At 31.8% G+C, this 17,982-nt stretch overlaps 1 protein-coding gene across 2 annotated transcripts; it reads left to right on the top strand.

Annotated features, from left to right (window-relative positions):
- The first annotated feature begins 14 nt into the window (after positions 1-14).
- Positions 15-17,572, top strand: LOC148598363 (hydroxyacid-oxoacid transhydrogenase, mitochondrial-like). Of its 2 annotated transcripts, none has more exons than XM_088560859.1 (14): positions 15-177; positions 1,177-1,217; positions 1,561-1,604; positions 5,102-5,155; positions 5,939-6,093; positions 6,720-6,916; positions 7,993-8,070; positions 8,407-8,512; positions 9,066-9,218; positions 10,988-11,086; positions 12,329-12,407; positions 12,879-12,975; positions 13,315-13,472; positions 15,406-17,572. In XM_088560859.1, the coding sequence occupies exons 1-14, from the start codon at positions 122-124 to the stop codon at positions 15,487-15,489; spliced, it is 1,401 nt and encodes a 466-aa protein (XP_088416985.1). In that variant the 5' UTR covers positions 15-121; the 3' UTR covers positions 15,490-17,572. The 2 variants fall into 2 exon arrangements, with proteins under 2 accessions (XP_088416985.1, XP_088416986.1); XM_088560860.1 differs by lacking the exon at positions 10,988-11,086 and adding an exon at positions 9,814-9,912.
- The last annotated feature ends 410 nt before the right edge of the window (positions 17,573-17,982 follow it).

The raw sequence follows: 17,982 nt of genomic DNA, 5'->3' as shown, positions 1-17,982 counted from the left end.
GAAATGAACACATTTTACTAAGTGCACAAACTAGGACGCTCAGCGACATGGGAGATGAACTTTGATGACCTGAATTAAATCTTATCTTGTTTACCTTTCCAAGGGTTGTCAGCTGAGAAAGATGGCTACATCAAACGTCTCAAGGTTTTCTCGCCTCTTTCACAGAGCATGTTCAAAGTAAGACTTATGCTTTACTTTTAGTTTAAGTGGTAGCTTTTATGTTAGTGTGTTTTAGCTGCGAAATCGTAGCTCTTGATCTTTTTTTTTATTTTGATCTAACGTTAAGAAAATACATAAAAAAGTAGTTAGAGCTACGTTTCGCAGCTAAGTGTGTTTTAAATGCTTATTAATATTACAACAAATAAGTGCTTTTGCCAATAAAAATCCCACACAAGTATTTATCATTCATGTATTTACAGCAAAATGATGGATTTTTTTTTTTTTGTGATCATGAATATTAAAAAAAATCCTCAAAAGTATATATGTAAACTAATCAGAGCAATGCAAGATTTTTTAATACAGTACCTGAACCAATTCATGCAACTAAAATTGTGATCGTTCATCGATCCAACAACCCATTTTACCAGTGATTGTATCACGTGACCACTGAACAGTCAATATATTTTACGGATTCCTTTGTTTTGTTTGTAAATTTTTACACATATTTATATAATTTAATAGATTTAAACATCGTTCTATTACTTTTATTCTACATTTGGTTTATTTTTAACAATAATATATCTGAATTTAATGTCTTAAATTTAAGGTAAATTCAGTATGGTAGTATATTGGATCTGTTCCAATGGAAATTCTTTAATTTACATGAACTGATCATCTGTCATTTTACGTAACAAAACTGCAATCAGATTGGTCACCGGTCATCGGTTAACGATCATTCACCAATCAATCAGTCAGCGGTCTTTGATCCGTCAAATAGTTGCTCGGATTGGTTCAGGAATTGTTTGTACATGTATAAAGTACATTGTAGTTAAAGGCATGATTTACTGGATGAATGAATGAATATTGTATGGAAGCAGAGAATGTTACGTAAATAAATTGTAATTATAAATATCTAGCAAAATAGAACTGTAGCGTTAGCATTATTAAAATTATCTTAAAGATTTTGGAGAAATCTTGTCTAAATTTTTGTCATCTGTTATGTGTTTAATGTTTCAGGAAGCTAAGAAATTTACAGCTACCTGCTATACAACAAAAAGGTAAACACATTTTGGTTGACTTATGTTTTTTATTGAAGATTAATATCAAACAGCACTTATACATGTCTCTCCGTTCAAGATTAAAGATGCTTTTGAAGTCATAAGTAGAATCTTTATTTTTGCTATGTGTAATGGAGTTTTACACACTGAACTGACCAACATTGGTTTATTATTATAGAAAATGACGTGTATTAATTTACTTAGTAGCTGTTGTTCCAGTTGTTTCAAATTGAAAATTATAAACCATGTTAGCTACATTTAAAATTTCTTTACTAAATATTACATAGTTAACTATATTGTAATCAATTTTCTGCAATTATTTCATTTTTTAAAACTTTTGTAGCTAAATATGGCACTGCATCAACAGAGAAAGAGTATGCCTTTGAGGTAAGAATGATAAGATATATGTGCAGTCTGACGTTGATAAGTTTAAGTTTCAAGATAAGAATATTTGGTAAATTTCAATTGCTCTAACAAGACTACAAAAGTAAACTGAATATAAATATAAATGATCTCAGTGCCACCTTTTTATTGGAAAATTTGTAATTTTCATATGTAAAATTGACAGAAACTGTCAAATTATGTCCTAGAACCCCCTTTTTCTGAGGAACTCCGACTGTTACCCTTAATTTTTAAATGTCTGGATCGGGCCCTGTTTTTTTATCCATCATGAAAAATGTTAACCTCTTAATTATTTTATTTACACTATTATATAATCACCTGCACGATTCTTAAACTGCTGTTAATATTTACTTCTGGTATAAATCAATAACTTGATAGTGTAAAAGCATTATTTCTTTGGTGCAGACAATATTTCAAGGTAAAGTTAGATTTTGTAAAAGTTTTTTTTTACATTGCATCCTTTTTGGTTGTTGTTTTCACTATTTAATTGTTAAACTATAAAATTCAGTATGTGTTGCTTACTATGTTTAAGAAGATGGTAGTTATGACTAGAGTGATCTTTGTATATCTTTGGCCTAACTTTCTCAACAGGCCAAGAAAAAAACTTGTTACTTACCTACCCTATTTTTTTCTGCCTACCCTAGCACATCTCATCCATATATTTTTAGCTGAGCACTATTAAAGTCAAAATATCCTCCCATAAGTGTATGTACAAAATAGTGTTAAAAAAATAAAATAATTTGTCCTACCTGCCCATCCTATTTTTTCATCCAATTTAACCTTAAACAGACATTTTTTCTTAGCCATATAATTGTACAAAATGCATATACAGAGTATCACTTAGGCATATCACACATTTTAAGGGCAAGTAGCCACTCCTCTTTTATAGTACACTAATTAAAATTTTATTTTTAACATACTTATAACTGTGGTTATTAAAGATGGTCATGTAATAAAGTTAAGACATGCAGTTACATTTGTAACACACAATACATTTGTCATTTGTTACAAGTGTGTATTGCATTGAGTTACATACATATGTAAATAATTTGTCTCCATGATGCTTTACAAAACATCTACAGTGAAACCTGACCTAACTGAATTCTATTTAAGACTTAAACTTTCATTTGGTTAAATTTGGTGTTTGGATTATACAGGTTCTAAATGAATTAAAAATGACATCAGTAGAACTTCAATAGACAGATTAAACCTGCCTCTACTTATTTGAATGTTTGTTAGTGAATGCTCTTTCAAAGTTTATGTTTTGGAACTCTCATGTAGAAATCCCCCACAAATAATCACCCTTGGCAGGTATTGGTTTCTAGTTTATTTTTTCAGAATTTGGTCTAAACAGATTTTACTTTATTAATATGAGTTAGGCACAGCCTACAACCAAGCATCGTACTTATACATATTTTTTTTACATTTGTTAAGACATTGAAAACGATGACTGAAAGGGACTAGATTGGATAGATGTCCATTTTATTTAAATATTTCAGTGTACCAAATCTAGATACTGTAAATATTTTTTTTAATATTTTATCCTGATTTTCGAATTGTATATTTTAATTTTAAATCCATTTCTGCGGACCTATCTGTTACATGTACCTATTCTGGTTTGACTGAATGTCTATCATTAGCCTTGCAGTCGATGCTTGGTATTATTGGAGTACACATTGGACATGTTGAAGATTTACATGAGGCCAAGAAAAAAAATGCTGTTTAAGGTTACTTTTGATGAAAAATAGGGTTGGTATGTAAAATCATTTTTAGCTCACTTTGCCATAACTAAAAATAGAACATAAGGGTCAGACAGTAGTTTTTCACATATATTTCCATAACCATTGTTTAGCAGAATTCTGATGTAGGGTAAAAGTGTTCAGCATGATAAAATCTATTTGTGTGAAATTTTCTTTTAATCTGTTAAGCCATGTTGGAGTTTTTCGACAGTTTTTTTGTTGATATTTTTAATGTTATTTCTTTCAAAAATATTTTCCTCTGACACTACTTGACCAATTGGAACCAAACTTGGTATGAATGTTTCGTAGGGTATGCATGAAACTGATGTGGGCATTTTTGATCCATCGAAAAGCATGGCCACCTTTACTAAAAAAAGAACAAAGGGGTCAGACAGCAGTTTTTTACATATATCTCCAAAACCATTAGCTAAATTATTTCCATTGCTGAAATGATCCTTATTATAAGCCTACAAAAGTCTTCAGGGATCAAAGGTGTCAGAGGACTCCTTGTAAGAGGTATTGCCCTTGAAAGATGAAAAATGACAGGGTTTTTTTTTTTTTTTTTTTTTTACAGTTTTCAGCCATATCTTGAAAACTATGATAGAAAGAAGGAAAATTTCCATTGCTGAAATGATCCTTATGATATGTCCTGCCAATGTCTTCTTGAGTCAAAATTGTTGGAAAACTCCTTGTTCAACTGAAAGGCAAAAATTTAACCAGGTGAGCTATTCAGGATCTTGGGAGCCTCTTGTTTTTGTCTGATGGTGGCGATGGTGTCCACAAATTTAATGTTAAGTTTTCTGATAAGTTTATTTAAACATGATCCCCTTATGCTAAGTCAATGATATTTGGTGTACGGATGCATTACCATCATTGCATCACCTATTGATGCCTATTTTACGCACATAGCCCCGCAGTCATGGTCTGTTGACTATGAAAATTTATTGTTAAAGTTTAATGTTTTAATATTTGGTGTACGGATGCATCACCATCATTGCATTACCAATTCATGCCAATTTTATGCATGACTTTAAAATTTAATGTTAAAAGTTTAACATTAAGGTTTCTTATTCATGTAGATATTTTTATTAGTGGAATGGATAAAATTTACAGTGCTTCCTCACTTTAAAACCCCTCTTCAATGGCGGTCCCTCTTTTATTGCCTTAATTTCTTGAGACCACTTTTCTAAAAGTTATATAGATTCTATCCAGTTTATTGTCTTGATATATCCCCAACCTCTTATACTGCCACAATTTAGCCTGGTCCAGAAGGTGGCAATATAATATGAGTGCACTGTATTATTTTTTCACTGATTCTTCTTTTTTTCTGGTTCTTGTTTCTTTGCATTTACTTTTGTTTTGAGGAAACTCAGAGGAAACTTGCTTGATCTCTATGGAGGTTTTTCATCCGTGCATTTTGTAGTGGTAACACAAAAAATGTTTATTTTGTAATTTCATATTATTATACAAAGTATGAAAGCAACACAAAAAATAATATTTAACAAACACACCATTAATTGACAATATCGAACAAGCAAGACTTATCTCTGTGACAGCAGTTTATAAATTATTTTGTATAGACATTTATTGGAGGATTTTCTTGACATTAATATAGTGCTCAAAGGAAAAAAGGTAGTTTAGCAGCATTTCATAAAGGGTAGGCAGAAAGATAAGGTAGGTGGGTTAACCTAAAACAGACATGTTGTTATTTCTTTGCCCGACTAATGTTAATTTTTTTTTCAGATGGCCTGTTCTAATATTAGATATGGTGAAGGAGTTACAAGAGAAGTAGGTTTGGTAAGTACTAAGTTTTGCTGCAAAACATTCTCTTTAAAGCATTTGCAAATGAACTTATTTCATCTTAAGTAGGACACTTTTTTCACATCTGTAAACACTTGCAATGCTTGGATGAGCAATTATTGGCATATTGTCTGTCTCAATAATTTGATATGGCAACTCATCCTAAACTGCCCTATTGACGTGCATTAAACTTGAAAGGAAGATTTGGAATCATATGTTGATATGCATAATTGAAAATACTTATCATCGGATTACACCAAGGGGAGATAATTCAACTTATGAATTTTTACATGGTCACAGCTGGTAAGCACAACTTTTTGTAAACCATACAATGGATTTTGAAGAATTGTTTTAGGATGTATATGATATATAATAAAAGTATTTAACAGCCTACTTATGTGTCCTATGCCAAGGTTTTTTAGCTTGATCTTAGTATTTCTAGTTTGTAATGCATTGTATTGAGTCAAATTTCCTACATAGACATTATAACAACTGTTTTTTAGTTTACATATAAACATGTAACTGAATGTTCGATTCACAAAATTTCTGACTCACTGTACATACGTCATCATAGTACATACATGCATTACAATTCTACAATACCTTTTAATAACTTGAAATTTCCACAAACTAAATTATGAATTTGTGGAGTTTTCTCTGTACTACTAGCTGGGAGTACTGTCCAACTGTACAAATAAGCATTGGTATGGCAGAATTGTAAAGCTATGTGAAGTATTATCTCTGCACAATATATTTATGTGAATCTCATATGTTTTACAGGACTGTTTAAATATGGGAGCCAAGAAAGTCTGTGTAATGACTGACAAATATTTGGTTGGATTAGATTGTGTGAAGACAGTGCTCCAATCATTGGATGATAATAAAGTCAACTACAAATTGTATTCTGATGTCAGGGTAGAGCCTACAGATCAAAGGTACCTCTAGTGAATAAGTTACATAGGTAGGAAACAGGTGTGTCTAATTCCTAAAGCATGCTATCCAGGCAATAGTGTCAAAATTCTGTTTGGCTCTTCAACTTCTAATCTATGGTGCTTTCAAGTGTGAAAGTTGTATTTTCCCTGCAAAGTTGAGCAAATGGGATTATCCAGGTGGAGGTCTACTTTTTGTATGCACCCCTTAAACTAGAAAAAATATTGAGTTTACAGAAAAAATGAGAAAATCCTACCCAAAAATGTTCTTCCTTTGTTGCTTGTCATTTATTTCTATACACACCAGGATCTATCCCTGCTTACCAGCTGTTTGTAATGAGGTAATGGTTAAATGTACTTTAAACTGTCATTGTCGGCATCCAATTACCCGGTATTCACAATTCCATTACTTGTATTTTCAGTTTCCAAGCTGTTGTAGAGTATTTCATCTGTTTTACTGTCAGATTCTAAGCTGCTATAGACTATTTCACCAGTTCTACTTTCAATTTCCAAGATGCTGTAGACTATTTCATTTGTTCTACTTTCAGTTTACCAGCTGTTTTTGACTATTTTAATTGTTCTAATTTCAATATTCCCACTACTAGAGACTATATGATATGTTCTACTTTCAGTTTCCAAGCTGCAATAGATTATGCCAAGGCAGGAGAATTTGATGTGTTCATAGCTGTTGGAGGAGGTTCTGTGATGGATACATGTAAAGCTGCCAACCTCTACTCGACTAATCCAACGGCAGAACTTCTGGACTATGTCAATGCACCTATAGGCAAGGGATTGCCTGTTACTCATCAACTTAAGCCTTTGATTGCAGGTATATAGTCGAAACTACTATAAGAATCTCCTTATAAAGCCTGTTCGTCAAGCCATGCCCGTTTTTTTTTTATGTCATCTATACTTACTTGGTACATTTGTCCCACATTGATTAAAAGTTGACCACTTTCAATTGAAATGATTTGAATTTAATATGTAACTTTTGATTTTAATTGATTGGCAATACTAATGTACATTCAAGATGGACATTGAAAACAAGTTATATTCTATCATGCCTGACCAACGGTCATACAAATACCTTATCCTAACAGATTGATTGATTATGGTTTTACATCCTATGGCAAATATTTCATGCATTTCTGTACAAAAACTTTTATCAACCCAACAGATCCTGCTTTGTACTAGTCAAGATAATCATGACGTTTGCTGCAGAATTTTTTTTAATCTGATGTGGTGACCAAGCAAAAAAGAAATTAGCATCCAAAGACGGCATAATTTAGCCATCGTGACAAAGTTTTGAGACTTATTGTGTTTGCTTTTTTCTTCTTCTGAATGTTAAAATGTCCAAGTGATGACTCATAGACTGCTTATTCAATTAATACCAAAGTTGGAACATATCATTTTGACTCTGTGCTGACCAGTCATTGTTCCATCTCCTATATGCCTTAGGCTGAGAATAATCTTAAGACCAAAAGAAAAATATGTCTGTTTCTTGCAACCCTTTAAATTTGTTTGCACCTACCCTAAACATTTTATGGCCATTTTGACTCAAACATCACTAAAGACTAGATTGTTTTTCCATGAACTCAATGTAAAATGTTTTTTGAAAAAAAGTTTCCCTACCTTCTTAAATGTCCTATCTATCCTATTTTGTTTTGCTCTTAGCAGGAAACAAGACTTTTATTTTTTTTCTGGCTTAAGTTGTTCGATAACTCCAGGACATATTATGGATTTTTTTACTTAACAAACCACTGGGAATTTTATCGCTCTTAACTACTTAAGAGTTTTGTTACATAAAATTTAAGAATATTTTTAGAACTGAGTATTATTCTTAACTTTTGTGACTGTTTTAATTTATTCTTTTCTAATATTATTGTATGAATGTTTATATTTTAGTAACAACAACTGCTGGAACAGGAAGTGAAACAACGGGAACAGCAGTATTTGATTATCTCCCCATGAAAGCAAAAACAGGTAGGATTTTTATTAACTGTCTCAGTCTACCTAGACCAAAAAGTGTATTTGAAAAATTCCTTTACATTGTGGCAGTCATAGTGAAATTTCAGGTGAAATGTATAGATAAAACGTCATGCAGTCAGAGAAAAAAATTCTTTGAAAGTACTGATAGTTGTTTTAATAGAAAAAAATCTTAAAGTTGAGTCTTGGTCAGACAATACATGCACAAATTTGTCAGTTATGATTTCAGGTGATAATTTTTACATTTTTTTTCTTACTTAATTTACTGTCAATACAGTTACATTTTTTTACCTCGAGAAAAATATCTCTAAAAAAATTTGAATTCTGTTTCAGGTATTTCAAACAGAGCCATCAGACCAACTTTAGGTATTGTTGATCCTCTTCATCTGAGAACTATGCCAGAACGTGTTACAGCTTACAGTGGAATTGATGTTTTGTGGTAAGATGGAATAAACACGATTTCAAATTATTTTCCCCAACATTAAAAAAGGATGGTGTTTATTGATCATGGTATCCGTCAGTCCGTTCCTAGTTCTAGTCTGCAACTCCTCTGAATGGCATTAAATGAAACTTTCAGACTCTTTATTGCATAATACCATTGAGCACTTTCTATTTTGTTTTTCCATCTGAATGCATAAATCACTTATGGGGTATCCTATATGGTATCTTGGGAGGGAATTGGGGGTATCATCAAGTGTGCTTTGCTCACAGGTTTTCTTGTTTATGTAATATTTCCCATTTAAAAAAGGTTGTCATGTCATATTCTGTGCCAGATCCAATATTTTCAAAAAGTGAATATGGACTGTGAGATGCAGCTTCTAATCTTAAATCATAATGTTCAAATAATTTTTAAGTTATTGTGCCATTGAAGCTATGATTGATGACTGCATGCAGAAGCAAGTCTCTTGCTGAGGTGGTGACTACACATCTTTTGATGTCCATGTTCACCAAACAGTGATGTATATATAGATATGAATCATTTTATATTTCAGTCATGCCATTGAATCTTACACAGCTATACCTTATGAAGACAGAGTTCCCAGACCTGCCAATCCTAATCTAAGACCTGCCTACCAGGGCTGTAATCCAATCAGTGATATCTGGTGTATGCATGCTCTTAAAATGACAAATAAATATATTAAGAGGTAGGTACTGTTACAGAAACAGAGTTACCAAGTACAAGCAAGGAAAACAATTTTGTTATTTGTTATCGTCTTCAAGTAGTAGTTGGACTACAGATTTGTGTACCATTACTTGTAATGCATATTTATAGATTCTTTACATATGGTATATCAGGCTTCTGGAAATAAAATTAATACACAGAGTAAAATTTTACTTTAAATATGAAAGTCAAATGCAGTTGCACCACAAACGTTTTGGTTGTTCTAAATGAAGTCTATGTTACAGTTGATATTACGAGCAGTTTACATATATGGTAGGAACAGGTACATTGTCTCAGATTTGGATTTTCTAAAGAAAAGTTGAAATAGCCACAAATAATGAATTTAAACAATGGCACAAATAAAAGTTATTGAAACTTCAGCTTATCTTTTCTTCTATTTTAAAACAAAGTATCGGATTTTAATGTTTTTAACAAATTAAGGTCTGTTTCTTACAGATTTCTTATAACTTTGCACAGTATGTAAAAATAAATTCTGTGTAACTGTCAGATTGCCTTGAAGTCCAAATACATATGTATTTGCCCATTTTTGTAAAAAAAATTATTTTGTTGTTCATAAGAGCAGTGTATGATGCTGGAGACCATGAAGCCAGAGGAGTAATGGGATTAGCGTCAACTTATGCAGGAATAGGCTTTGGTAATGGTGGTGTTCACTTGTGGTATGACCACACTTTTATTTTTTTGTTTTTTGGTTGAGCCTGCTTTAGGTTTTAGGAACTATCTCTTATCTTTACTAACATTGTTTGCTTCTAATGCTTGATAAAACTAACATGTGACAGCTATTGGACTAGGTTTCTATGGTGAATACAGAGTGGCATGCATGTGGAGCCTCATTTTTTTGTGGCAAACTAAATGTTTATTTTGATTCTGGAGTCCAAACTCAAATTGTGTTTAAAGTGCACATGCCTGAAATATTCCTTTATTTATATTGCTTAAGACATGTGAATACATATCCTTAATAATGCCTGGTGCTTTCCCTCTTGCCTGAAAAGGGATCTTGCAGTTCTCAAGCTTTGAGTTGTTGATGGATATGTGATCGATCCCATATAGCCATATAGAATTAGCAATATCCAATATGAGCTAAACTCAAGTAGAAGAAAAGATTAATATTCCTTTAATGGCCCTTTTTATAGTGATTGTTTTCAAATTACAAATGACATACCAGGTGTACGAGAAGTAAAAGTAGATATAGAAAAGGTCAGGTATAGTATCTAAACTTATCTGTGTGACTAATTGCAATGGTTCATGAATTACCCATTAGTCATCGATCATTAATCAATCTGTTAAACCAGTGAATAGTTCTTTTTTACAATACATGACCAATGATGGGTTTATATTTTTTACGGATCAGTTTGTTTTCCATTTTTACACACATTTACTAAATTATATAAATTCAGACATTAATTAATTTACTTGAATATTAAATGTACTTCATGTTGATTTATTATTTTAAGCTCTAAATTAATATATTATGGGACTTGATTTGATTGGTTTGGACCAAAATTTTGAATTTACATGAACCAATCAACTGTCATTTTACGTAACAATACCATGATCAGATCAGTCACTTGTTATTTGTTTTTGATCTGTCATATAGTTTTGTGGATTGTTTCAGGGACTACATATGTATAAATAAGATCATTGGAGCACACTACAGAAAGGATGCCTGTCCAAGGATAGGAAATTTATATAAAAAATCATAAATAAGATAAATTATACCTTTTATCCCTACAGAGCTGTGTATGACATTGGCGACACAGAAGCCAGGGCTGCCATGCACATTGCCAGCTGTTACGCTGGGATAGGGTTTGGAAATAGTGGCACTCACCTTTGGTAAACACAATGTCCACTGTAACTACTTAGCAGCTAGCTCAAACAATCCAAATCTAAATATATGAGGGTACTTATGTAGTCAAAGTATTTCCTAAATACACTGAAATGTCAATATAGCACACATCTTATCTATTTATTTACTTAACAGGGATGATTTTTTCCACTTTTAAGAGGAATCCTGCTCAGCCAAATCCAGATTTTATCATTAAAATTCTTCTTTTTGCTGTATTTACTTCTGATTTTGGCAATTTACACTTTGTTTGTTACCACATAAAATCATCCTTGTCTTAAAAATCTAAAGTTGTATCAAGCACATAGTTCTTTAAAATTTTGCAAAATGAAGATTTTCCATTTTACCTTTAAGAAAGTGTACACTTACAAAAATCTGTTTGATGCTATTATAAATTATAAAAGGTTTTCATGTAATGGTTTTTATTGTACATGTACTATATACCGATTGAGAGAAGCCTTAAGGATCCATGGGTGGATTCAATGGTCAGTTTTTGCCCAATAAATGCATAGAATTAACAAAATGTTTTGAACAAAAAGGTGGGTTCCTAATGCATGAACGGTTCATGCATTCGGAACCCACCTTTTTGTTCAAAACATTTCGTTAATTCTATGCATTTATTGGGCAAAAATTGATCAATGATAAAATATGTAACCCCTCTTTCCAAAACCCTTATATTCACACAGTGACTCATAGACAATCCACAACATTTAGCCATTTACTAGTTGATATACCTACTTCATATATACTTCTATATTATATCTAATATCACCTTTTACAAAGCATGCAGTAAATGTGTTTTCTCTGTCCTGTAGTCTGTTTATCACTTTCTTTGTTTCTTTTTCGTAAAAAAATATTTCATGTATCAAATGTAATATGTTTCTTCTTTGAGGAGTTACAGAGGCAGAAGAAAAAGAATAATTGCTGCAAAATTCAACATTCTCATGTGTATTTCATTTTTAAAGATTATTAAATTGTTTTGCTTACTTGAGAAGTTCTACAATGATTTCAAAAGGACTTAACCTATGCATTACTTCTAATTAAAAGTTAGTGTACAATTTTCAGTAAATCTGTGGAATGAATTTTAATACTGAATCATGTTGGGTCATATAAGTGTGTTATAAAGATTTATTCCTCTACAAATGTATTTATATTCATGCAAATGATACATGTACATGTAAGTGCATGGATTAACATTGCTTCAATTATTAGATTACTTGTTCTATTTTTAGCCATGGGATGTCCTACCCAATATCTGGAATGGTGAAAAATTTTAAGTCAAAAGATTATGATGATGACCATCCTATGGTGGTAGGTTTCAGTCATGTACCTGATATATGACTTGGTCAAGTTTGTATTATAAAGTCAAATATATGTACATATACATGTATTATGGTTTCACACATTTTAAAAACTCAAAAATTACATTTAATGGATTTTAGTAAAACTTGAATATTGATCAAAAACTGAAGGTTATTAAATTCAGGCATGGAACAGAGTTAAAGCTTGACTCCTGAATATACAAGCATGAGTATTATACCAAAGGATGATTTTGTCAATGATTTTAAGCGGCGATAATTATTTTTGAATTAAATAATTCTTGCCTATTGAAACTGTTTTGTTTGGTGTGTTGTACAATTTTTCAAGAACCTTTTACATTGAACTAATAAGAAACATTTGTTTAAAAAAAACTATAAAAAGTTTTCAATTTAATGGTGTCTTATTTGAAGTAGTGTTCATGAAATAAATACCTTTTTGTTTAACTAACACATATATTTTTAGCCACATGGTTTATCAGTGATAGTATCTGCCCCTGCTGTGTTTATGTTCACTGCTCCAGCTTGTCCGGAGCGCCATTTACAGGCAGCAGAGTTTTTGGGTATGGATGGTTAAGATGAATTTCATATTTGGAATAAATACAAAATCAAAAGACAGAAAAGAATTATCCACAAGTCTTTTGTGAATATTTTGAAATGTAAAATCATTTAACACTTAGAAACTTCATCTTTGACGAGTACTGCTCAAATCATTGATCATGAGTACAACTGATATTGTTTTACACTTTAGTGAACAAGTGAAATATGATTTGTTATTGGTGATCTTGAAAAACAGAAGACAGCTCTGGGAGGTAACTATATAGAAGTATGTTTGGATATACATAATATTGTTAGTTACTTGATGACACCATCTTTTTTTTAAATTAATTTACTTTTTACAGGAGTTGACGTAACAAATAAAAGAAAAGAAGATGCAGGTCCCATCCTTGCTGACAGATTAAGGGAGATAATGCAGTCTTTAGAAATGCCTGATGGATTATCTGCCCTTGGATATGACTCGGGTGATATACCAGCTTTGGTGAAGGGTACTTTGCCCCAGGTATGTGGACACTTACTGTAAGATTTTGATTTACTTGTATAAATGCTGAAGGGGGCATCATGTTGGTGTAGTTGATGTCCTCTTCCATCTGATACAATTCCTTTCACATTAAGTATTTCTACTTTTTGTTCAGCTTACATATATTGTCCGGCCTCCTTTTTTTAAAATTTTCACAAATTTATATGAAATAACCAACTTTGGGCTGTTCACTCTTTATGAACCCTAAAGTGATTTATAAACAATAGGGCTTGTAAGTCTAGTTCTAGTTTCAGTTTTCCTTCCGGAATTTTAGATGTAGAATGTATTGAAATCCAAAGTCTGCATTTTATTGTCCACTTCCGGGAAATGAAAACACTGTATCACTATGCAAAATCTTCTATTTCTATGCTTTTCTTAACAATTTTATGCAATAGAACTAGATATTTGTCATTTTTTATCAGTATTTTTTCACAAAAATATATTTTGCTTTTAACAATAAACTCAATGCTATGCTAATGACAAATCTCTATGCATTTGAATGGGAGATGAGGACCCATTCTCATGAAATCACAGAGTCAAGTGACAAGACTTACATACCTTATTGTAAGCTGTCGCAAAGCTTGGTAATGCAAGCATGACATGATCAAAAATTAAAAACAATCTTTCAGTCAAAAGTAAGATTTGTTCCTTCATCAAAGCCTTTTTTTTCAGTTTTGAATTATTTGAATTGCAGACTCTGGACTGATTGACGTTAATGACGTCACAGTTCCAGGTTAGTCTTTGGAAAAATATAAGCCAGTGAAAAGTTTACCATAAAAGAATTATTGCTATATTATTTAATATGACCATTTGTACTGTTAGAAAAGATGCCATCGTTTTTATTTTATCAACGATACAAAATTTTCCCAACCTGATTATTCAACTAGGTCATGAACTTTAAACCAAGTCCCTTTTAAACGAACTACTTTTACCAATGCAATAACCCTGCCTGAAAAAGGCATGTGTTTTGGAATAAATTAATATGAATTTATCATATTTTTTGCCAGAATATTAAATTATAAGGAATGTAACTAGGATCTGAATATATGAAGTTATTAATACAGGATACTATATTCAGATATTAGTTACATTCCTTAAATAAATTTAATATTGATTGTTAGTACTGGGATTGGAATAATCAACAAAAACAAGTGAAATGCTTCATAGGGCACGTCTTGATATGGCCACAGAGGTCAAACCCTGAAGAGCTGGGCAAGTATGGACACACCATTCAAACTTGACACAGCTTTGAATTTTGATTATGATTAGACATTTGACACAGGGTTAAAATTTGTCCAGAACTGAAGTGGTCACTTTTTGGCCCTTATTCCTAAATGGTTCTAGTCAAAACCTGCAAAATCAATCCGAAACTTGCTGTGGGGATATGACCTCTTTTGGTACAATTTCATAGTGATTCATTCCCTTTCACTCAAGTTGTCGTCAAGAAATCAGAAAAAAACTTGTTTCTATCCATTTTGTGGCCCCTTATTCTTACTTGGTTCAAGTTGCAACCCCAAAAATCAATCCCAGTCTTTCTTTTGTGGTAGGGCACATTGTAATGAATCAGAGGGATAACTCAATCAAGTTTCAGTAAAATGTATTTGACACATTTTCACTTCTATATATCTTTTTTTTTCACTATTTTTGATTAGTTGTTGCTGTAGAAAGTAATGAACAATGCAAGTACTGTAAGCGTATTAATTTTCGCGGTTGCTAATTTTTCGCAGATTCTGCCAAGTGAACATATTCGCGGGTATCAATGTTCGCGAATTCAAAAAATGATAAGCCCTATATAGCGTTAAAAATCAATTTTGCATTACTATTTTTCACGCTTTTATGGTCACCGCAATAATAGCAAAAATTAGTACACATCGAAAATTAATACTTTTACAGTAATTTCATTTTACTTTTTCAGCATCGTGTGAACAAACTAGCACCAAGACCACAGACAGAAGATGACTTTGCCATGTTGTTTGAGAATAGTATGAAGAACTACTGAACGATAAACATTGGATCTCTATAAATACATGTAACACTATATTCAGATTTAGGGCAAAAATTTCATAATTCAGGGTACATTGAATAAATCACGAAGTCATGCTTTGCTACCAGTTTGTTTTCTTACTCTCATATGTTGCATTTTCATTGAACTATCATCACTATGGTCATGATAATTACAAAAAGGTTTTTATGTGCAGTTATAATAACAGTACTTGATTTCAGTCATGTGAACAAATTTTATGATTTGACAGTTGAAATTAATTGACAGAGAATAAATTCTGATTTTCCTGTTGAATTTATAAGTTTTAGACCAACCATAGAATTGTCCTTGGGCCACACTTGAAGTATTGTTCGTATCCCCTTACCCAGCCCTAGCTCTTTGCTTTGGGTATGTAAGTAGGGAAAATTATTTTTTTCCCCAAGTTCATTTAATACTGTTAAATCCCTGACCTAAGGAGTGGAAAATGTAAGGGTAACGGGAAACAAACTTAATTTTTGTTTTGGCCTTTACATTTTTTTTTTACAGTACAGTGATAATACACAATTTTAGACTCTTCGACAGACTAAAGCAACATGTAGTTGGTAGATTTATGAATTTTGATGTTGAGGTTTTAAATTTGTATTTCTCAGGTGAATTTATTAGTTAAAAGCAAACCAAAGATGTATAGTGCCAAATAAACATTTCTGCTGTAAATGTACATTGTTCATTCAGACCTGTCTAAATCATACTGTAAATGTACATTGTGCATTCAAACCTGTCTGAACTACACTGTAAATGTACACTGTATATCCAGACCTGTCTAAACCACACTGTTAATATACATTGTATATCAATACCTGTCTAAACAATGTGCTAAATGTTCATTGTACATTCAGACCTGTCTAAACCACACTGTAAATGTACATTATGCAATCAGACTTGTCTAAACCACACTGTATGTGTACACTGTACATTAAAACCTGTGTAAAACACACTGTAAATGTACATTGTACAGTTAAACCTGTCTAAACAAAATACTTTCTAATTGGAGGTTTTGTAGTTTACATAGGTTCAAATTGCATTATAATTGACTGATAAGGGATTCCAGGTGATGTCTGGTTTAGAGAGGTATCTTGTTTATTCAGGTTTTATGTAGTAAGACAGGATTCAATGTATTTTCCATTTTAAATAAGGGTTTACTGCTCATATACATGTATTAATTAGGTCATGAACTCTATATGGTTGAAATTATATGTGATGTTGTTATGAATGTACCACACTCAATGAAATTCTGAAGGGTTATTTTATTCAAACGTTGACCTTCTTTGAATATGTGACTGTTTTTGATGAGAAATAGAGATTTTGAGGATTTTATGTTCAAATGTGGATGTTATGGTAGCAAGAAGTGAATTTCATGAATTTGTCATAAGATTGTGATAAGTCAGAAATGTGTGAAATAAGTTTAATTTATGCTAGTACATTTGTACCATTTTCATGACAAATAATAGGAATTATGTAAAAGTGATGCAAGTCAAATAAATGGTTGCCAACCTTTACTGTGAAGTGACCTTTACATAGAAATGACCTTTTAAAATATTTTTGACTGCCCATTGGTCAAGGAGTAGTTCTCGCCAACCGATTTTTTGTCCTCTCCTGTGAACAAGTTCATGCCCAAAGTTTAAAAAAAATCTCTTACTGCTGATATTTTGCTCTCATAAAATGAGCAAACAAATATTCATAAAGGATTAAAATATTCATGAGCAGATTTGCAAGACTCTCTTCTATCTTGAACATGGCAAAATCTACTCTCTGACCAGTATATGTCAAGGACGATTTTCTTTCGTTTCTCTAGCTGATTTTGGCTTTTTCGTAATATATATGGATTTTACCATTACAAATTTTTTTAACTGTATATTCACTTAATTTTGTTACATATATTTTTAGCAATAATGGTATTTGTACCATTTAAAATTGCAGGTTTTCAGATCTAGTCATTCAACCGTGTTACTGTGTAACACAGTCATTCAACCATGTTACTGTGTAACACAAATTTGAAAATTTATGCCACAATTATTTTATACCAATAAATTTCTGCTGAAAATAGTTGTTAATTTTTGTCTGAATTTTGCAAAGAAAAATAATTTTCCGCAAAGGGGGTGGGGTTTAAATTTAATCCCTGGATCCTTTATCATGGATCGATCCTCCACTGTGTTTTTTTATTTATTTTTTTCTAGGAAAAGCTGATGACTAAGACTAAGAGTTCTTGTCAGATATAGCAAATATCAAACAACTACTTTGTTTGTTACGTATTGCGCAAATTTTAAATATCAAGATGGCTGCTTCCATAGTCTTGAGTGGGACTGTTCCTATGGTAACTTATTTTACTCTCGTATACAGCTTATAAAATCATGTGTCATTTGTTATCTTTTCGTTAGTGATAGTTCCTTGAAATTATATTGGTTCCAATATAAGTTAGGATGAAGATCATTATCCTGATTTCAGATGCATCTC

The sequence above is a fragment of the Perna viridis genome, chromosome 14 (genome assembly GCF_037379345.1).
Source record: "Perna viridis isolate PV_CMFRI_1.1 ecotype Kerala chromosome 14, ASM3737934v1, whole genome shotgun sequence".
Taxonomy (NCBI): Eukaryota; Metazoa; Mollusca; class Bivalvia; order Mytilida; family Mytilidae; genus Perna; species Perna viridis.
This window is presented reverse-complemented; position numbering and strand designations above follow the sequence as displayed.